The 22,898-nt window shown below is 39.5% G+C and overlaps 1 protein-coding gene across 2 annotated transcripts; it reads left to right on the forward strand.

Annotated features, from left to right (window-relative positions):
- The first annotated feature begins 4,625 nt into the window (after window positions 1-4,625).
- LOC108572499 lies at window positions 4,626-11,928 on the forward strand. 2 transcript variants are annotated; one of them, XM_017934750.1, is made up of 5 exons: window positions 4,626-4,639; window positions 6,824-7,160; window positions 7,889-8,045; window positions 8,213-8,570; window positions 8,745-11,928. In XM_017934750.1, the coding sequence occupies exons 2-5, from the start codon at window positions 6,824-6,826 to the stop codon at window positions 10,884-10,886; spliced, it is 2,994 nt and encodes a 997-aa protein (XP_017790239.1). In that variant the 5' UTR covers window positions 4,626-4,639; the 3' UTR covers window positions 10,887-11,928. The 2 variants fall into 2 exon arrangements, with proteins under 2 accessions (XP_017790239.1, XP_017790241.1); XM_017934752.1 differs by lacking the exons at window positions 4,626-4,639; window positions 6,824-7,160 and adding an exon at window positions 7,483-7,615.
- Window positions 11,929-22,898: the final 10,970 nt, after the last annotated feature.

Below are 22,898 nucleotides of genomic sequence, written 5' to 3' on the forward strand. Positions count from 1 at the left end.
GTGACACTCGACTCACGCCTCCGCGTGAGCCTCCAAACGTCACTCTCCCTCCTCTCTCGCTGCCTCCCTCTCTCTAATTCCTAGCTGGCAATGATTCGTGGATTTTCCATGCCGCTTTTCACTTTCTTGAAAAATTCGAATAAACTATTGCTGCGAATGTCCAATTAATCGAGAGGTTAATTCGACCAAGTATCCAAGCTATAAGAGACTCTCGTTGAGGAAAGAGAACGAATTATGTACTTCTTTAGAAATTGTTATCAAGCGTACCATTGTACATCTTAACAGTGTCTCCGCTATTGAGATGTGCATTTGGATGGAAAGTAGCTGTGTCGCGTAGAAGAATTAATTACTTTCACTGAAACGGTTGAGAAAAACGATCCGGTTGGTCCGGCACTGGATGCAAGAATCCGTGTGCGTGTGTCTCGCTATTATACGGAACACGAGGCGTCGTGGAGGTCCGCGGAGGTTTCGCAGCTTCTACATTTCGGCCGCAAAACGACGAAACCGCGCGGATAAACGAGCCGACCGAGTCCGGGTCCCGCCCCCCGTCGAAAACCGGTCCTGCTCGCGGCCGCTAGCCGATTTTGCCTGGCAAACACACGCGAGTCGCCATCTTGGATCCGCCGGGGATGACGTCATTGGTACAAGGCACGGCTGCCTGCCGCTTGCTCAATTCTAGCTGCAGCTAGAAATGGAAACACGGACCGTGTTCGATACCAACGCTTCGATATTTCGTTCCATGGATTTTCTTACACCCGTTAGATTCGATCGTTCGATTTTCGTGATTTTCTTGATATATCGAAACCACGGTGGCTGTTTTCATCAAAATGAAAATATCGACTTTCTTCGAACATTGCGAATCTATGTGTACTTGTGTATAACGAGTACTATATAACGAGTGATCGAACAATGAACTGTTACTCGACGATCCTACGCCTATGCGTTTTCTGCAATTTCAGCCGATGTAGCATAACAAGGATTCTTCTCTTACTTTCCTCGCATTATTGAGATTGTTTTGAATTATCACTGTAAGTTATCTTCATCGACCTGAAATTAATATCTTTTTAACGGATTTGTTATAAATTAGTTTAGGTAAAATAACAGTGGAATGCAACATAAAACCAATAAAATCGTTTACAGTGAAGTTATCGCACAAAGTTCTTGTATTTTTAACACGCTTAAATTATAAATTTGATAAAGAAAGAATATTATATGTAGATGAAATTATAAATATTTACTATATGTATTTTCCATTCTCCAAATAAAGTGCATTCTTCGAAACTTTCTTGAAAGGAAAAGTTATTTAAATTCGCAGCACGAACGTTTACCTTGACAATGAGCAATTGTCAAAAGTCATATACTATAGTACAGAAGGATTGCCTCACGTTCACGTCGTGACAGTGATCTTAAGTGCTCTCTTCTTAGAATCTGAATCGTGCAATTTCCTGTCTGATTGTTTTAATAGAGTGAAGCGTACATGAAAGTACATGTGTTTCACATATTTTAAATAATATTTCTGGAGTACATATCTTGCACGCATAATGCACCAAACTGTGAAAATTTCTCTGTAACAATCTTGTTGTGTAATCGGAACATACGAAATTATATAATCAAATTTTCACTTGAACTTTGCGATTTTATACCGCTGCACTTCGAAATATTCAAAAATTTATATAACGTGTTGCAATAAAATACCAAAATTAATATTGAATTTTATTCATTTATTACTTGAGAGGATAAAAATGAAACCGTATAAAAACCTGATTGCCGAATTGATCGTTCCACAATGCGTAAAACTTTCACTACAACCTTCAGATTTAATTGCCGTTCCATTTAGCATTTTCGGCGTGGCACAACTTTATATATGTATTTAATACCTGTTACGAACATTATGCGATGTAAAATAAAACTACGTAAATATTAAACAAGAAGTAACAAGAATATATCTTGATCAAATGTCTAAACACATATGCACATCTGTATTCCGAAGCATTTATGAAAAATATTTGCTTGAAGATAGTTATTGATAATTCGATCGATCGATCGCTCAGAAAAATCGATTCTACACCATTCTCTCTGTGCCTGCTTTATAAAAAGTGTTCGTGACGTCGTAGTTTTCTATCGCGTAATTTTGAGGTTACCGCGATTTTTCTGTAGCTGTCGTTACTATTAAACATTACCAAAACCTATTTGAAATTCATCCCAGCACTAGGTCTACTCAGCAATCGATGAAATAAAGAAAAATGTACAGAAAGAAATACCTTTAGCGAATCATATGAATACGAAATTGTAGAAGCACGTTTCCATCGATTTGCAGCATGGATCGTGCAAGGGCACAGAGCGCATGCACGAGCCAGTGTTTCGCGTGTGCGTCGTGGCCAGTGAAAGTAGAGTGTTTGCGCAACGAGACGACGTCGTTGTCTCCTTCAGATACTGGTTCGACTTTAAAGGCTCGGTGTCTGTCTCGTAGACTTTCAACCGGGCCGGTTGTTAACGTCACTCTTATTGCACGTTCACCATCTTCGTTTTTCCGACGAATCGATATTTTTCTCGGGTTTATTTCCCTTCTGGCGTTGCATATCATTTACGGAACGCCTTGCGTGCTCCTACGGTATTCATAACGGCAGCCTAAGATCTGCTCTAAAAAAGGAAGCTTTCCGAACGTTTGCGCGTGAGCGTAATGAGAAATACGGTTAGATTCACGCATTTTTCTCATGTACATAGTGTGTTTGCAATTGTAGAAAACCGGCCCAATATATTCTACTGCCCTGCGCAAAACAAGGCGAAATTTACATTTTGCGTTTTATCCTTGAAAATTGATCATAAAAATTTCTAGTTACTTTTGTCCTTGTTAATATTTTTAAACATTATACGGAGTGATATAAATAATGAAACAGGTTCTTGCAACATTAATACAATAATAATACAACTTTTTTTTTACTTTTCTACGTATTTGTTACTTTCCAATCGAATCTAGTGAAAAATGTAAATATTAAAATTTGTGTACTTGAAAAAACCGTTTAGATATTTATATAATATATACTATCCTGTGTTCTGTATTTGTAAAACTTATCGCGGTGCGTGCATTCGACATTCTTATTTTCAAGGTTATCGTAGCGAAACGGTGAAGTTAGTATTACTGAATGCTAGTAATAACTACCAGTGAATGTGATATTTCAGCGAATTTAAAACGCACTAAATTATTTCTACACGAAGTGTTGGAAATATATCTCTGTTTCACATTTCTCATGAATAATTTACAGGTTTGGTAAGCAGGTGGAAAAAGGTTAGACAAATTCGTAAAAATGATCAAGAATGGGTTAGCACTGTTAAAAAAATGAATAAAATATGGTATACTATATGAATTTGATCGCATGTATTCAGTACACCGTGTAATTGTCCAGTGAGTTATTCGAAGAAAAGGCGTCGCGACTGTCAGGAATCGTCTTGTTGATCACGTTCTAAGTCGGCACGTCGATTCTACACGCATTTTTCGTGTAGGAGCTGCGTGTACGTGGTCGCAATTGACGATCCGAACGTGGAATGTCGTGATACACCACTCCCACGATTGTTTCTTCTCGATAATAGCGCGAGGTCGACGCATCTTTCGTTCCCGATATTAACTTCAGCTCTAGCTGCAGAAGTCACACAAATTCCAGTGCAATTTCACTGGGAAAGCTAGGCTGAAAGGTATGAGAATTGTTGCTTGGAATGCTTTTGAAAGATTGATAAAAAGGAAAGGAGAGAATATACATATATGAGAATGGGAGCTTTATGAGAATTTTTGGAGAACGCTTTATTGCCTCCTTCCTCACGTTTTACATGTGTGATATGCGATATTATATTGTTTCGCGAATTTTTACTTTACGAAATTTTTTCCCACTATTTTCGAGGCAGTTTAAAATTGTTTTATTTGATATTTCTAAATTCTGTGTACTTTGGTTGGTGTGTGTGTGTGATATTTAAAAATGCTAATATAGACAGATTTAATCGTTGCTTTACTTATAATTTGAGATACTTTAAAATTATTCAATTATTTCATAGAATTTTATCTCTCACTATAAGTAAAATTTCAATGTATGTATATAAATTCAAATATTGACAATTATTATGATACGGTCAGATATAAATGTGTTTATTTAAACGTTGATATCATTTTTTCCTCAACTTCTCCAAATTCTTTCCTTTTCCTTTGCTTCTCTTTTTTTAAACGATATTTCGGAATGTTTGTTATCACACATACACACGCCACGTTAAGCTGAAAGAATCGGTCGAGGTCTCTGCGAGGAGTGATAGTTCATGCATGTAGGTGAGCACAGGACAGGAAACAGTCGAGGTCGATATCGCGTCATTCTTCATCTCTCTAAATCATGGAACGATCTACAAATAAAAGAGGAATAATTGAAGCTAACTGCAAGCTGTTCGAATGTAAAATTTGAAAATTTTTTTCTATTTCTAATATTTTAAGTACAGCAGACTAGTTCAATCGGTCAGATTTATATCAACTAGTTCAATGAATAACAAAGAATGAAATTATTCGCTTGCATTTTCAGATCACAGGCATGTGATTGCCGTAGCGAGGCAGAATCGAGGGACAAGGGGAAGAGATTGAAATATTTGCGCAGCTAAAGCAATAAACGTAAGTGTAATAAAAATTCCAAAAAATTTTCCTTCTTTCCCAACATGTGAATTTTGTATATAAATAGAATTTTGCAAAAGAAGAAATTGGCGTGACAATGTCATTTTGAATTTTTCATATAAAATTATTTCAAATTTATCAAGTTCTGATTAGAGTGACTCAAGTTCAGAAATTTAGGAAACAAGCGAAAACATCGAAGAACTCTTACATGAACTCGTTATGGAAGAGGAAAAAGAAATGCAGAATGACGCATAACAAATTAAATGATATTGAATGGAAGTAAAAATTCTTCAAAATTATTCAAAATTAATGTAATTTTTAATATCATTTCCATTTAAATATATATTCAGTGCACTACAAAAATGAGGTTATGTTTTTTTCGTTCAATATATTTATAAATACCTAATGAAATCGTTCCTATGGGTGACGTGACACTTAAAGTGTTAATTGCATACTCATCAGATTCAATTTCTAACTGACGAATGATTAACACTGGTCAAATTACATTTTTACACGTGAAAAAGTAGTGGTTAGTATGCATAGCGTCCTTCCTTATCCCAACTCCTCGCGATTCATCCGCAACATCCTTCTCATACCTTCTTCGAGGAGGAGGAGGGTAACAAACTAACTAGAAAGTCGGCAAGCAGAAGGACCGTTTTTCACGAGGGTCACGAGCTAAGATGAACGTTTATCCGTGCACGCGGAATGACGATCATTAAAGGATCAAATTTCTTCCGTGTTGCGTGTTCCTAGATCGCGTTTAGATGACGCGACACCACTCGTGTGCTTTGTAATGGAAATGTTGCGCAACTTGCACGCTTCGATACTTCCTACCTTATCCCCGAAACCCTCAGCTAGACTCTCGTGCGCACGCGCGAACGAAAGTTCTGCCACGCTTCGATGCGCGCGCACCGTTATATGCCGCGTAAATGCTCCCTTTACACATAACCGCTAACAAATCACACAACTCCGCGACATTTCATTAAATGCAATGATATTTTCGCTATTAGTATTACAGCACTGCCTCTCTCAAATCTGGGCAACTTGAGAGGGAGGTAGGTATTCCGGGAATTGACCGTTACTATTCTGAACAGCTCCAGAATGAACGAGAGAACTAAAGAACAACGTTAAAAATAGGCGAATTTTGATTTTCATCAGGAGTGAAAAATTCTTTCACACCGTGATTCAACATGTTCTAAGGAATGAGAATTTAATAGTCATTTATCCAAGAAGTGATGATAAACTTATGTATATGATGAGTTCCGACAGATGTACCGTAAATGGGATTCAAAGAAAGCGCGGTGCGAGACGTAATTACCTGGAATTTTTCAGGTATTAATATCTCACAAAGCCTACATTCGTTCATTTACTTGAAAAATCAATTGGCACTCTTTGCTTTTCGTTTAACGAACATCAAACTTAAACTTGATGTCTAAAATTTAATTACAACACTGTTTCCAATTTTAGCGAAACGTTTCAAGAACATACTTTCGAAAGCAGTAGAAAACGCAATAAAAATTCAACCTAACCTAACCTAACATTAAATCACTTCAAGAATCGACATTTCGCTATACTGAAAGTGTTATATACACAGCTTACTTAAACAGTTAACTCAGAAGTCATCCTCGAGTTAATCATTGACAAGTGACTGGACTTAAAATATTCTTCCTTGTTTGTCGTTCGTCATCCTATTGGATCAGCGCAGAAAATGCTAATGCTTGCACGTGGCAAGGTAAATTCAGCCCTGGTGACGACAGTAGTGAATCATACGCGTACACATCATCCAGGAACATCACTATTTACACGCAGAACTAGAACTATTACCGTACTCGCGAATAATCCGGCGTATACTATAGCAAACAACGAGCAACACGTGGTCCGCTTTGTATGCAAATCAGATCCTCCTGAATGGATGTACATAAAAAGGCAGTTCAAAGGAAAGCCACACGCTAATTTTAATGAAATGTTGCTTTAACGAATGTAAATAGATAATTGAAACGTAAGACAAAGAGAATTTATAGAGCACGTAACAAAAACTGAAGTTGTAGTAACGATTAAAAATGAAAAAAGGTCACTGTTTTTCTTTTTATTCTGATAAGACACAGGATGCTTTTGATGTTTTCCGTTATTTCAAGAATACAGAATTTTTTATTTCGATTAAAGTAAATCTTTTTCGCTTTCCAGATGCTGCCAAGATTGCTGACAATGCTCTGCACAGCACTTCCGGTAGTGCTGTCGCAGAGCAATTATGCGTCGCAAGGTAACAGCATCGAATATCAACCAGGCTTGCCACCGAGCACCGTGCTGAACGGCAAGGTGACCAAACTGGACGACATCTCGTCGATGATATTTCTGAATCGCACGAAGGCGTATCTGAATTGTAGCCAAGGCAGCATGCAGGTTGAATTGAAGTTCGAGGAACCGTTTTACGGCGTCGCCTACGCTGATTTCGATCGTAACAGCGCCTGCATATTCAAAGGACGAGGTTCGACCAGTGCCAAGTTGGAACTACCTTTAAAAGGTGAACATGATTTCTCTCCCTCTCTCTCTTTCTTGCATTCTTTCTAGGATTTATTAGACAGGAATTTGTACACATTTTTTTTCTTTTGGAATAAAGTGTGATAAGAGAAGTTTATACCTTGCATAGTATTTTTATCTATGGTTAAAGTTGAGATCACTTTTGAATCTTGATCATTGTTCAATATTATTGATACTTCTCTATTTCTTCTTCACAGTCTCCGTATGCGTGAAACCGCAAAACTGAGGTAAACTGTAATTACAGGAGCGACCTTAAACTGCAAAAACACGTAGAGTTTCTGCTTTAACCAGAGAAAATCTAGCAGATACATTTGAAAAAAAAAGAAGGAAACTTGGCGTAAATTACGCGTCGTTCGTCGGAAATAAAACAAACAACCAATATGCACGGCATAACAATAGAGTCCCGAAGCTGATCCGATAAAAAGAATAGAATGAACGGTATAATGGTTTATTGTTACAATTTTATGAACATAGTTTCTTCATCAACTGTTAAATAAACTCTGGTCACATTTCTAAAACCATGCACCATGACTTTTAGATTTGCCAAACTTAGCTAAATCTAGTTTTACTCATCTAATTGTCAGCCAAAAAGCTCTCTCAAAGTTAGCTCGAAAGTTTTTACAACGACTAAAAGTTGACTAAAGTTGACCTGAAATCAAAGTGGATATTTCAGCACTACTCAGAAGCGTTTAATATCCATTGATGTTGTAGGATGCGGCACGAGGCAGGATCCTCAACGCGTGTTCACGAACAACGTTGTAGTTCGCTTCCACCCTGGCCTAGAAATGGACGGCGACGAAGTTATTACGATAGTTTGCAGATACCCTCCTCCTGTGGCGCCTGCACCACCTGCTCCTCCCGCTAGCATGTGAGTTTCTAACAGGCGAAAAAGAACCAATTTACTTCTTATCCCATCGCAACAAACACAGGAAATTCCCCTTTCTCGAATATACGCTCTCTTACGTTGCTTGATCGCTGAAGAATCAACACGAACATCCCCGGAAAAGATACCAAATTGGTATAAATAATTTTTAGATTGGCTACGCTGGCGCCTGCACCGTTACCCGAGCCACCGCTCAAGGGATTCCAAATTCTTCTGATTATCTGCGCGATCCTGTTCCTTTCGTTGCTGCTGCTTGGCCTCGGTTGCTCGTACATGTGCCTGAAACGTAGGAACGTTCGCGTGATCCACCGACATCCATTCGGAAGTGGCTCAGGCTCCGAGATAACGAAACTCTCTACGTCTTCCCTGAGCAATATCACCATGTTCGAGGGCCTCAAGATACCCCGAGCTCACGCACTTCTGCATGCACCTCCCTCTACTACAGGCAGCGACGCCAACTTAATGATCGACCACTCGTTACCCAGCGATTATCCGAGCGAGAGCTCCGAGGTGAGTCCGTCGATACAATCCATCCATTTTTCACAATTCCCAATAACGAATGTACGCAACAAATCTGCAATGAGGTGAAAAAGATGTACAGAGAAACTTCAGACGCAGTCCTGAAGATATTTTTATAGATAAAACTTCCCAATCGTTGAAAATCGAATTTATTTGTTCTTACAGGTGGACGAAGAACCCTCGTTACCTGTCTCCTCAGCCGGTTCCTACGACAACAAAGCATTCGTCCATCACGAGACACATCAGCGTCAAGAGATGCGCACTACAAGCTCCCTCTACTCCGAGACAGTTGCCGCTGAAGTGGAAACATCCTCCATGACAGCTGCAAACGCTTCCAGAAGCGGAGTTCCACGCCACATGGTAGCAGGAACAGTGGAACCGAAATTCGATGTTCAGATGCGGGTGAAGAGAGCACCGCCCCCTCCACCAAGCCCTCTACCATCAGAATCCGACGTTGCAAGTGTCGCATTGGAGAGAAACTTGACCACCATACTCGAGAAAGAGGAGTGCAGTCTAACTCGCAGTCTGGAAAGTCCTCCAGCCAGGATGACTACCTTCTCCTATGTTCCTGAACTCCATGGACCTCCTGGAGCAACCTCTTCCACATCCACCATCTCCAGACAGCAAACACCGCCTGTTTATTCGAGAATCTTGAGGAAACAAGCTGAAAGGGAGACTACGACCAGCACCAGTTTGATTCAAGACCAAATTCTATCTCCTTCTCCTGTGGAACAAGTTCCTCTTCCTCTTCAACATCACGAGATTCGTAGACCTAGATCTTTGACCTCCTTGAACACCGAACTAACGGAAACGCGATCTCTAACGGAAGTGACGGACCACACACACGCCAAGTACAGAGTGGCCAGCATCCTGGCACCGACACCTCCTCCACCTCCTCCAATTGTCCCCACTGTCACTACCACTCACACAGCTGTACAGCATCGCGAGCATCGTTTATTCCGCGAAGAAGTGACTGAACCTTTGGTAGAGCCACAGGTAGTTGCTCCCAGGCGTCCAGAGATCACTACTCACGAAGTGGATGATGTATTCTTGAAGACAGTGACGGAGAAGAAGACTATCGAAGACGTAGAACGACATCGTCGCCAGGTGACTGAATATCGAGCTAAACCACCGCCACCGAACCCCAAATGGGACGTGACCATCAGAAACTACCCCAAGGAGAATCTGCCACCTCCTCCTCCAGAATGGGAGAACTTTTCAGACGTCAGTTCCAACTCGAACCTAACGATCACGAACGAACCTACAGGAAACCAGGCTGACGTGGCTGTCGACGAGGAACCTGATATCAACATCGAGCCAACTTATACCACCAGAGCTGAGATACCCTGCAGACCTCCTCCTCCAGTCACCCATCGTTCCGTCGACGAAACGGATTGGTTCAGTAGATTGTCCCGCGTGCTGGACCCACGATACGCCACCGAATTCACAGAGGACGAACGAGCGAAATGGCGCGAGATTATCACCACAAATAGCACTCTGAGGACCCTGTTAACCGAGGCTGTGGTGAAGGAGGATTACGAATTAATCAGAAAAGACGCAAGATACACGAATTTGTTCCCACCGGCAAAGTGGGATGTGATTATACGAATTTTAGGTCCTCCTTCGACACATCCAGGCTCCACATCATCTTCGACTCATGGAAAGAATCACGGACTTAGGTACAAGAGGTCCAAGTCCTCCGAGTGGGACACCAGGTCCAGAAGATCCTCGTTGCCTACACTGTACGAATACGAAAGCGATGGAGGAAGCTCTACTCGCACCCAGAGCCACCGATTGCAGATGTCTCAGTCGAGTACAACAGTGGGCCAGTCGAATCGACTACGAAGATTAGGATCAAGTCACAGAGGCACAGGTGGCGCTAGTGAGGTGGACGTAAGGTCCATGTCAGAGATGACTGTGAGAGACTTCGCCAGGGTTGACAGGGATGACCTGACGAGTTTGAGTTCGTTCGAGGGAGCAGATTCGCTAGTGAGATCCCTGAGCCAGCCTAGCCTGGCTAGAAGTGGCTCAGAGTTCACCGAACACTGGGGAATCCCCTCTGGGATGCTTGATCTCCCACCCTGGGCAGCTGACGAGGAAGGGACAAGCTCTGTGGAGACTACACCCAGAGTAGTGAGGAGAAACGATCGTTTGGAGGTTCTAGCAGCGTTCGACGATCGCAGACAAGGCTCTCCGGCTACTAAATCGAGTCGATACATCGAGAGGGAGCTGAACAGTGTGCACGTGGAGAGCCAGAGGAGCTCGAACTGGTTCCACGATGACTCTGAACCGGAGATGCAAATCTGAGAGCATTCTTTCTGGAATCGAAAACGAGGAATCTGATTGATGGATTGTAGTAGAGGTCGTGAATATTAAATGGTCAAGGAACGGTAAATTTCACCGTGTTCTACGATTCCATGTGAAAAAACGGTTGAAATTGGTTAGATACAGGACACCCTGAATTTTCTTGCATTTTCGATATTAATTTGTACGTAAGTAAGTAGTCTTGTTTCAAATAGTAAGCGAGTAATCGAGAGTAAGCATTGAACGAATGGATTGTTTGGATATTTTCTGTATCGACGTATCTTTGAAAGTACGAAGTTCGAAAATGTACAAATTCCAATCTACTAAATTGAAATGCTTAACTAAATGGGTCCTTGAGCAAGAAATACTCGTGGCCTCTATACGACGATAACTTTTCGACAGGCATCGTTTTTCTTCATTTGTCCCTTGCTTTATTAATCACGACGCTTACAAGGTCTGTTTTATTGTAACGCAAGTCCTGACAAAGGACGATTGGTCAACGTTCACTGCCAGTTCCTTGCATTTGGCAGATCGGTACTCTTCATAAATATCGAAGCGTTGACTGTGGAATTGAATCGGATCATCTAGACATCAAGAACCGGTGCATACACCATTTTTTAATCTATCATGAAAGTTAAACAGTCAACGCGTCGATGAAACGGACAGCCATTCTCTCCACTTGCCACTCGAAACCTATTCAAAAGTAGAAGAAATCGAAAGGAGCGAGGAGAAACGAAATTAAGAAACGAGTGGAACTGTAGACTCTGGCGAAACGATCGAATTAAACGATAACTAATAGGAATTAACTCGTGACAAGTTAACGAAGTAAGTTTACAATTAACCATGCAAAAAATTCGCTTTCCTAACGATCGATGGCCGAATGGCATATGTCGAGGATCTCTACGATCATTGGAAACCACCATGACATTTTCAATAATATTTAACATTTTCGCTGGGAAATCTTGATTGGAACGTTAATTCGTATTTTTCAATATTCTAATTTAGAAGTGCAAATTTTTTTTATTTACCGATATTTTCCGTCTAATTCAACCCTTTGCCCTTTTACACTATTAAATATTTGGGATTTTTCAATTTTTCCTTAGAATTCTCGGAAAACAGCTGTGTAAATAATAATCGCAAAAATGATTTCGAGACGAATTTCACTTAGCGGTGATATAAAAATTAGGTAACAATAATATCCAATTAATTATAATATTTATGTCTCGTCAGACGAACAACCAAAGCAAAAAAAGAAGTATTTACTTCGTGCACACTAAAAGGCATTTAATTTCGTACGATATACAGCAAAATCATTAATTAACATTGCTTTATAATTCGCCTGTGTCCGCAGGCATACCTGGAACAGAACAGCAGACATTGTCTGCGCCTGACAGGCGCACTTGGAGTGCAAAGGGTTAATATTTAACTAAAGAATATGCTTGTCTACTTAATGGAAGTTTTGCTTCCTGCTGCATACTCGTGACTCGCCATTAACGAACCACGTTAACGTTACCTCTTCACAAAGGAAAGTTATTTCTTCATTTCACCGAAATAAGTAAACCGAGCAATTATTCGAATAATTCAAATATTTCTCCCGAACTTTCTGATTAAATAAAAAAAAAAAAAGCAAAAATTAAAATTCTACTTATTCGATCAAATCGAAAGAAGTTCTCATCGAAATCACGGAAGAAATGTTACTCTCTGTCTTAAATTCTATTTCAATTGCCACAGATCGCAAAGGAGAACAATCACAATCGAGTTATCACGGTGTTTCAGATCACAATGTGTCTTCGATGATATACACAGTGTGGTGCAGCCTTCACAGCACCGAAGACGAAGGACAATAGGAATGAATATGGCGGCAGTATACGAAGTTAGCGAAAGTGTTAAATGTTGGTGGTCGGTGGTGGCGTCGCGATAATAGTCTGTTTAAGTAGGTAATGAAACATACGGTGCTGGGTTATACGCTTGAAACAATAGCTAGGACTTCCCTTCTTCAAGACGTACTTAATCTTCTCTCTCAGAGTTTCGTGTATCCCAATACGTATAGGAGCGTGTATTGCTGCTCCTGGAGAGATATCGACCGACGCTACGTACACGTGAATAGATAGTTTATTCGCAATTATGTACTTATAAAACAGGGTATCTCGCGAGGTGTGCATGTAAGGAGCTCCTGAGCCACAAATAAGACGTGAAACGGGAACAGTACCCTCCTCTACTCCCCCCCCCCCCCCCCTATTCAGTTGTCAATGATCGAATGACTAAAAATAAAAATTCCACTTATACGATATTTTTTATGAATTTTTTCTATATATTTTTTATGCTTTACGTTACGTCGAGGTAGTTTTAAGAAAAGTGAACTTTCTGTTTCTTTTTTTTCTTGTCTTTTCTTTTCTCCTTCTTTTTTTGGTAACTCTATGGATCGTTGATTACTGAAAAATGTCATTCGTGATTCAACGGTACGGCGCTGGAACTGTTTTATTTCTGTTTCAGGATCTAGAATATAGAGGGTGGTTCGTTTTAATCGTTTCGTGCAGCTTGAGAAATGGTTTCGCGATACGGAAAAAGAGAGAGATACTTCAAGCTGGATAAATGTTTCCTACTGAATGCTCGTTATTATCACGAAATGTCTCTGACAGAAATTAAACGAGCTGCTTGTCGGTTATAAGATTGTACAAAGATCGAACGAAATTAGACGAATTCGAATGTTTCAAGTGAAATATCAAAAGTCTAAATATATTGTAGGTAATATTGAAAATTTCTATTCGTACCAAATTAGTAATCTTGAACGCGACTTGAATGATTTATAAATCGTCGAAATGCGATCTCTATGAAATAATAAGAATATACTTGCAAATAAAATTCGGTACTTGAGAAATTGTTGAAATCGAGAAATTTTCCTTTTTTTTTTTCTTAAATTACCTTCGACAAAGCTGTTTAAAAAATTCTGGAAAACCTTGAAACTGATGAAACACTTTTCGATCCGGAAGGGTCACGGCATGTCCTCCGGGAAAATTACCTCTGGTACGAAACACTTATTTGAATAACCAACAATTTCAAAAGCTAATCGCGTGGAAAGATTAAAATGGGACACATAATGTGTACATCTAGGTGTATTAACAGAGTGTAATCGTTGCTACGAAATAATTTTCCGTCCAATTAATTCTTCCGAACCGAGAATTTTCCGCGCTTCGTTCATTGTTCTTTTCTTTTTTTTTCTCTCTCTCTCTCTCTCTTTCCTTTTTATACGAAAGAAAGATGTATCGAACGATTGACGAGATCTTCCGAGCAATATGTACAGGATATCCATAAAGAAAATAACTTTTTCTTTGTTGCTCTTCTTTTTTGGGGAAGAGGAAGAAGAAGAAGTTATCAAGAAGCTGTTAGATTTAAGCGCGAAGAGAGTATTAAAACTATGAAAGAAAATATCGATGTTTCTTCTTTAGTCCTGGTCTACTGAACTCGTTCTCTGTGCAGTGGGATTTTGTTTTTTTTTTCTTTTTCGAAAATCACGAATTTTGTATTTTCACCAGAGGAGTTCACCGAATTCTTTACCGACAGAGTTGAAAAAACTGTATTCGATCTTATGAAAAAATAAATTTTCAAAAACGAACTGAAATCCATTGAAAATTATGTATATATATACATATATCTACATTTGAATCGATTTTAAATGAAATTCTTACCATGTAACTGAAGCTCGAATTTCAAAGTCTGTATATACATATTCATTATCACCTAATATTATAAGTGCCATTTCGCTTAATAAAAATGCTCATTCAGGTCTAATCTTTCCCTCTCAAATATCAATTTTTCATAATTCGTACACAATTTGAAAATTTTCTGCCGAACCGATTCCATCGTTTCGCTCAGCTTAAATTAATTATCGGAATGTAAAAACGTTGAAGGCAACATTTTCGACGTTCGAGTATAAATTTCAAAGTTCCTCGCGTATTATAAAACGTTTCGTTCTCGCGATACCGAAATTTACACGCACGGAATTAACGTACTCTGTACTTCCAGACGATGATTCGTTTGAAAGAAACGAACGTGTTTTTCTGCCACAGTGTAAATCGTACTTGACCCCTTCTCGAAGAAGGGGAAAATAAACGGGTGTAAAATAGGGAGTAAAATGTATCGAAGGTGAATGAAGTGATTAAAAGAGGTAGCATAATCGTAGCAGGTTTTTCACGATTGACCGGGTGCCTTCGCTGGAGGAGAAGAATAAACGGTATAAGCAATCAACCCAGTTAGTTTAAGCGCAAAAAGCTCGTGCCTCGAGGAATCAGCAGATAAGTGACGTCAAAAAACCGTCGATCTATATCTTTGTACTCTAGTAATCGCGATTTTATTAAAGTATATTCCGACAAGGCTGGCTTTGCCAGCGTCTCAGATAGAGGAACGTAGATCACAGGTCATAAACGTCGTCGTAAGTGTCCCTCCAAAATATTCTTATCCCACCGTCTTGTTACAATATACGTGACCGTCTATCGAAAAATTGGCTCGAATTTTAAGGTCAGCTTTGCAACACGAACGATCGGCTAAAAGCAAACTTTTCCCTGTTAAAACTGTGATTGTACATTTTATCGTCGGTTCTCCCGTCAATTATTTGTACAAGATGAGAAAAAATTGTGGAAATATCGATAACTTAAGTAATCTTTACGTTAGGATAGCAAATACAATCCTCGTTGATTCCTTTTTTTTTTATTTCATTGTTAAGGTAACTTCAAGGTTTGAAATTTTTAAAAAATTAGTTAGAATTTAAGTTGAAATCTCCGTTCGGTAGAATTGAATTGAACGTAATTTTCCAAAAATTTCTGAATTTTCGAGAGAAATATTAGCGATAGGAATGAGAGATTTGCAAGGTCCACGGTGTTAGAAAAAAGTAGTCGGTGATTACTGCGCCGAAGAGTTTCCGTGATCGATTTCCGGTAATCGAGCGTGACAGAGAAAGGACACGGTCGCGGCGTTGTTTTTCCGAAAACAACGCTCCACGCAAGAGAATCGGCGCGGAGCGTCGCGAGGGCGACGCATGCGTTTTTCCGCACGCGCCGCGCTGCTTTCACCGTTCGCGGAATAATCTTGGCCCTGAATCGAGCAGAGCAGTCTTCGACAAACGACACGATCGCGCCCCGCGTATTCCTGCGTTCATCCTCGCGCCGATTGATAACGTTTCGGGAACACCTCGTGGCTAGTGGATATCCTTCTATGTTCAGAATACATGTTGAGAGACAAATCGTTCCGTTAAGCTTCGCTTACGTCTCCTTCCTCGATCTACGAACGTTCGTTCGATTTAGTTCGAGATGTTCGATTGATCGATCTATGGATCGGCCGAAGATTGAAGTTTCGAACTTTTTCTTCTTTTGTACGTATTGGTGAAGCAAATTGGTATTTAATGAAATTGTAGAAAATAGATTTTTGGGAAAATGTGCCACTACTCTGGCGAATAGAACGTGAAAACTTCCAACTTTGTGACAGTTTGCTTAATGGTACAATTGCCTTGGGCTAATTTTCAGCTGCGAAGGAAACAGTGAAAGCCTTACAATGTGTGGTTACTCGGAACATAATCGATGACTAAGGACTGAAAAACACATGGGAGAAATTAAGTTGTTTATCGAGGAAAAGAAAATAAGTCCTAAGTTTTGTGACACTTTTTTGATGGATTGAAATTAATATTCATAAATGTTTCACTGACACTGATACTTGGAAAGTTATGAAAATTGAAAGGGAGCCTTAAACTCTAGCTATCTATTTAGAGGTAATTTAATATATATATATGTAATATCATTACCATAAATGACAGATTAAGATTGATGCTAATAACGCATGCTCGTCTTATACAAAACACGTTATAAGAAATTCAGCAATTTTCTAAGAAAAAGGAAAGTGTAATCTCCAAGCCCTGTTGCCTCTCTTTTGAACAAAATTTATTATTTCATTACTAAAACTGTTCTCCTTTGAAATACTTAAAATATTTCAATTAGCTATGATTAAATTTTCAAATATCTAGTAGTTTTCTTCAACTCTGTACAATTCTTAAGAAACTAAATCTAAACCTACTTTCACCTAGAAACAGATTTTCTTTCTTATGTCAATTTTCTGTACCCAAAGAGCTCGAGATAATAGTATTCTTGCAAGTATGAATAAACGGTCCTCGAACGAATTGAAATACTTGAGAAGAATTGGACAACTGGAGGTGGTGGTTGCTGGTTATCGACGACTTGGTGTGCAAGCGTGTGGATCTCACGGTGGATCGATCCCGAATCAGTGAAGCACGTAGTTGAAAAGAGGGTATCGGCCGGGGAAAAACGTCCGATGATCGGAGCATCGGTGAAGAGACGAGATGAGAGTGGGGCTGACAAGGTACGACACTCGCGGCCAGTTATGGTGGCGAACCACACTGCATGGTGGGGTTGAAAGGTGGCGCAGTCATTTATGGTTGCCGGTTGAATACGACGCTTTAGTTGTCCGTCCGACCAACAACGACAACAAGGACCTCGATCTACAACCGTCAGCCAGCACTCTCAATCGTCTCGATCACGAACAACTTTCACCGAAAATCTTCCAAGTGTTAACAGCTAATTGAGAACGCTGCTTCGAGAAGAGGATCACGAAAGAATTTTCTTTCTACAAAAGGTTCTCCTATTCTACAACTGAATTCGACATTTTGGAAAGAGTTTACAAGATGAGGATCAATTCAGAAGTGTTTTCGGAGAAGAAGAACGACTTACACGTAGAGAGATGTGTTCATGCTGGACCAAGGATTTCAACGTGAAACCTAGAAAAGAGTTTAATTAACGGGGAATATTGTACAATTCCTGAAGAACGTACTTCAAACGAAAAGCTCGTTCTGAAGAGTTTATTGAAGAAAACTTGAAAACCAGTTTAGAACTGTTTTGTTACCTTAGTCAGGTTATTTTGTTGGAATAGAAACTGAAATCACAGAGTGGACCAAGAATCTGAACGTGAAACTGCAAGAGGAGTTCGATTAATAATAGAAGAAGTTTGTCTCGCAATGGGGATCTCATTCTGTAGAATTTGTAAAAAAAGGCAATTCATACGAAACACTATTTAATCATCAAGGAGTATCGTTTAAATGGAAAGTTCTCCTCGGAGAGAGCTTGCAGAGAAACCCGAAGTATAAAACAGTTTAAAGTAATTTTTTCTACATTTTTCTTAAATAAACGAACGACTTGTATAAAGTGAAATTCGATGTGGGACCTCAAAAAGAGTTTTCTATTATTTACCGTCTCTAAAGAATTTTCCGAAGAGTCTTCGACAAAGCCTGAAATGCAACCTCGAATGTGAAATGAGTGTGGACAACTTCATCTTTGAAGGTTTGGTTACTTTTTCGAATAGAATTCTTCGGAAGGGTAGAGAGATATGTATATTAACCTGGAAGTTCAGCCTCGAACTTCCAGCAACTGGTTCTCTGCTTTGAAAAGAGTCCTCGAATGATCGAACGTTCGAAAGAATGTGAGAGTAGCTACGTTAGAAAAGAATCTTCGTATCAATGATGAGTTCTTTGAAGAGATCGACAAACCAGTCAACCAGAGAGGGAACTTCCGGTAGAAGACACGCGCTCACCGGAACCAACTCGAAGAGCATGAGGAACGTTCTCCATACGACCACCGCTCCTGGTTCACCACTTCGACATAGATCCAAATACGAACTGAGGAGCATTAGCTTGGAAGGCACCAAAGTTTTACCATGGACAGCACGGTGAGTTTCAATATTTTATTTTTTTATCCGGTCATTAATTGCTGTAGAAATATACTACACGTTACATGAAACAATAGGGTAGCATGATTAGCATTTTACCATACTTCTCACTCACTTGTAATGTATCAAACTTGCACTAATCAAAAATAGAAAAACGTGGAGACATTTCTTCTTTTGTTCCAGTACGCAGAGTGGATATTCCCTGTTTTTTTTCTCCTTAACCTTTCAATATTACTTGCATAATTATAGTACGATCTATATTATCCGAATGATATAGACTGTATTAGTTATAGTAAAACCTATATCAGATTAAATAATAAAACAGTCTAATAAATATTATGATTATTAAGTTTGTGCAATTTTTATTTCGCATTTGATTGAAATTCATAACATTTACCTATCAGCTATGTGATTACGTAATTCGATAACTTTTGTTCTTGTATGTTATTGTGCATTCTTTCGTTCTGTGCAAATAATAAAAAGATTTTTGTTTATAAATTTTTCGTAACGAGTATCATGTAATATCCTTTCCTTTGAAAGTATCAATCAAGTGCTTACCTCGTTTGCTTTAAACTAACCTATATTCTCTTCTTCCATTTCAAGTAACAGATGTACACAATAACAATATGTGCGTGTACCAATAATACAGCGTACAAATTAAACTATCAATGTTAAGAGTTAACAACTAAATTAATCATCTACAGTAGAATAAACCACGACGTTCGAAATTTCATTCTTGAACAGATAAATTTCGCGAAAAAGTATAATCGCATCCGGCAGATTTTAGTAAACATCACGTGTAAAAAAGGAGAACTCTATTCACAGCTCTACCGGTATAAACTGTTCACAATCACAATGAAACGTGTACTTACCGGCATCAGCGTTATGCATCCACCGATTCACGGATAATCCTGGCCGGAATAAAAGCGAACTCTATGCTTTTTATTTTAATATGAAATCGAGCGTCTCTCCTAACCTATCTGCCGCTACATATCGATCTGTTCGTCCGATAAACCAGCCAGCGTTCTGTTCGCGATCAAGCAAGCGCGTACTAAGGCTTCATTGGTCGACGCCGTTTAGCGACTACGACAACGTATCGGATTTTGACGCTCGCCTCTTTATAATTAACTCTTTTGCTATCGGACCGACCGAAGTGTCCCGACCGTCGGTACTCTTTTGTGCCGCGTAGATCAATTTCGATCACGCTCGACCAAGTGGAAGTCGACCGCACTGCATCCCGACTCTGTGGACAGAGGAAGAGAGAAAGCGACACACAGTCCGTAGTGGTTCGTAAAGAGATAGGGAGACGCGAGAAGAACGACAATGCGCAGGAATATCGAGAAAAGCCTGAGAGCGGAGAAATACAGCACGAATACACGGTCCAAAGAGGGTTCGAAATAATCGGCGGCCGGATAGAGAGATACACACGTAAAATGCAGAACGGCGGGATTAAGGGGAAAAGGGTTTTAGGTGGCTCCTATACGTGTTTTACGTGTAAACGTGTACATAGAATACACGTACGCGCAAAAACGCGAGAGAACTAGACCGTTTCCGATTACTTTGTCTCGCGAATAATCAAGAATTGCGTCATCTCGATGGCCTGCATTCACAGTTACATATGCATATATAGGATGATGCACGTAACTGTAATCACTTCGATAACTCCGTTGGTAATGACTTTAGCAAAAATTGGTTCGGATGAATGTTGCACGGTTCGCATGCTTCGAAAGGGACTACATACATAGTACACTATTCGATTTTTTCATATTAGTTGTCTTTTTCAGGATACATATTCAAAGCATCAGTTAGATTTCTGGTACATTAATTGGTAGAATATTTTTAAAAGTTATTTAATGATTATTTTAACGTTTCCCATTATGCAACACTGGTCTGAACCAATTTTCGTTAAATTCATTAATTACTGAGTTATCGAAGTGGTATAGTTGGACGCCTCACCCTACATATCGACTTTGTCGATACATAAGGAAACTTTTATGAGAAACATTGAATAGAGAAATAACCATTGAGGCCTTGCGTATATTTAACCACAGATGATGTATAGAATAGAATAGTTTCACATTCTGAAATACCGATCGTGCAAAAATCCAGAGGGTTTGTTATGCCCTCTACGATTTAGAGCGGTCAGTTTAAGAATTATATTCAATCCAAGCATCAAAGATGGTAAAGTCAATAGACGTAAAAATATTCTCTTTTGTTATATCACATTATAGAATGCTGCGTTGTTTTACAACATTAGTCCAAATTTGATGGAAAAACGTATGTTTCAAACGTATTAGGAAATACAAGAATAATATTCAATATAATACATTACTAATACAGTATTATTAGTTCTTTTACTATTATCGCTATGAATGATTAAAAATACGTATCTTTCACGAACAACCGAAAAACGAGGTATATTTACAAAAACAATATTATCGAAGACACGCGACAAAATGATCGATAGGATAATCAGAACGACAACTTGGAGATAATAGATTCATCTGATTTGGAAAGCCCGGAAACGAGTCGTAAACAATTTCTTACCTTAGTTACGAATAGAAGCGAGTAGGCATTTTCTCGCGACAGGAGATTTCTTGTCATTATCACGAAATGCTGGCATCTCCACGATTCAATTGCGAAAAAAAGAACCAAAGGAAGAGAAAAATAAAAACAAAATTGTACGAACGAATTAACGTCAACGATGCCGTCACTAAAACGGTACAAACAATGTCCAAAACGCAGAATCCGAAAAGAACGAGAGGGCCAGAGAGAAAGAGCGAGTGTGTGAGAGTTTGGGGGAGGGAAGCTGGCAGGACGCCGCCAGCCGGTAAGAAAGAAAGAGACCATGGACGGTCGCAAGTAGGAAAGGCGAAGCCACCACGGTAAGACAGAAAGCGTAAGAGAAGCAAAGCGTCAGCGGGTTCAGAGGGGGTGGCGGAAAAGAGAGCCAATGAGCTCGACGACGCGGCGCCAGTCGTCGAGTCGCCGTGTTACTACGAGTACTTGCTCTCTCATCGTTGCTCAATGCGTCCTCATTCGAAAAGGGTCGTGTCCTGCCTCTGCCAGTAGGGGTTGCAGACCCGTGGCGAACTCATCGGTTACTTGACGTTCGTGCCTCTATTGTTGATCGATTCGTCTCGATCTACTATCGATCCACCATCGATATCATACTTACCGACGAAACAACGTCATTGTGGTCGCGCGTTACAATACTCTGTTTTTCTGTCATATTTTTGTCTCTGTTGTTTGTCGTTTCTTTCACGTCGAAGCAAAGTATGTTTGATCGGCGGTCGAGATCGAGGTCGTCCGTACTCGAACTGGACTCGAAAATAGTGGCTGTGTGCAACTATTACACTCGGATGAATCGTTCATTGCCGCTGATCGACTCGAATGGACGCTCGGCCAGAGCCTGTGAAAATAAGTGCTCCCGTCGGAGCGATACGCGCCGATAAAGCTGTTCGGTGACTGTGTGCACGGAAGATGCTGTAAGAGGGTACGATTTCTTGAGAGACAATAGCTCACGAACGATCAGGACAAACTTCCGGTTTAATTGGTCGACACTTTCTTGCCTGATAACTTGAGATAAGTACGGACTCATTGGACGTTTAAATAATGGTAATAACGGGACGAAAAGGGCGCCGTATAGTAGGTAAAAATTTCATTTGCTTCACGATCGCTCTCTAGGACGCTTCGAAACGTTTCCAATGCTATAAGGAAATTTCACATTTTTATCATGAAAAGAACCTTGAACAGTTTTCTACGAACAATATTTTTTTTTAAAGATCGACACATTTCTTTTATCATTTTCAAAGAGAAATGGTAACATTGGAAAGAACTAATATTGCTATTGCTTTCTTTTCTTTTCAATGCAATATATCAGAGAGAAATTTGTTAATAAAACCAAAGAGAAAAATTAATATCCCACGTAAAAATAGAACGAAACGAGAGATCTTACGTCGTTAAGATCTTTTCAATGAGTAACTGCACTCCCGTAATTGCGACGAATCGCTGTAATTTCGAAGTAAGTGGTCGCTCTCGCTTATTACGTATTATTTATTATTAATTGGAATGTCAGTGTAACGAAATTCTAAATAACCATTGAATCGAGATTCGGCATTCACGTTGTCTGTCTTCTTTCATTTCACTTGATAATCTAGCAATAAAAGAAAGCACAGTCGTGGCGCATAAAGACCGCTGTATTTTCTGTTTTAATTTCTTTCGTCTAGGAACGAGGAATATTATTGGAAAAATGATACAGACGAGAAGTAAATCAGACGTAGTTGCCTTTCT

This window comes from Habropoda laboriosa, unplaced genomic scaffold (assembly GCF_001263275.1).
Source record: "Habropoda laboriosa isolate 0110345459 unplaced genomic scaffold, ASM126327v1 scaffold65, whole genome shotgun sequence".
Classification (NCBI taxonomy): domain Eukaryota; kingdom Metazoa; phylum Arthropoda; class Insecta; order Hymenoptera; family Apidae; genus Habropoda; species Habropoda laboriosa.

Excerpts from the sequence above, each read along its gene's own strand:
- LOC108572499 (XM_017934750.1), top strand. The coding sequence starts at position 6,824 with ATGCTGCCAAGATTGCTGACAATGCTCTGCACAGCACTTCCGGTAGTG. Across the intron at positions 7,161-7,888 it reads GTTGGAACTACCTTTAAAAG|GATGCGGCACGAGGCAGGAT; the intron begins GTGAACATGATT and ends TTGATGTTGTAG. Across the intron at positions 8,046-8,212 it reads CCTGCTCCTCCCGCTAGCAT|ATTGGCTACGCTGGCGCCTG; the intron begins GTGAGTTTCTAA and ends AATAATTTTTAG.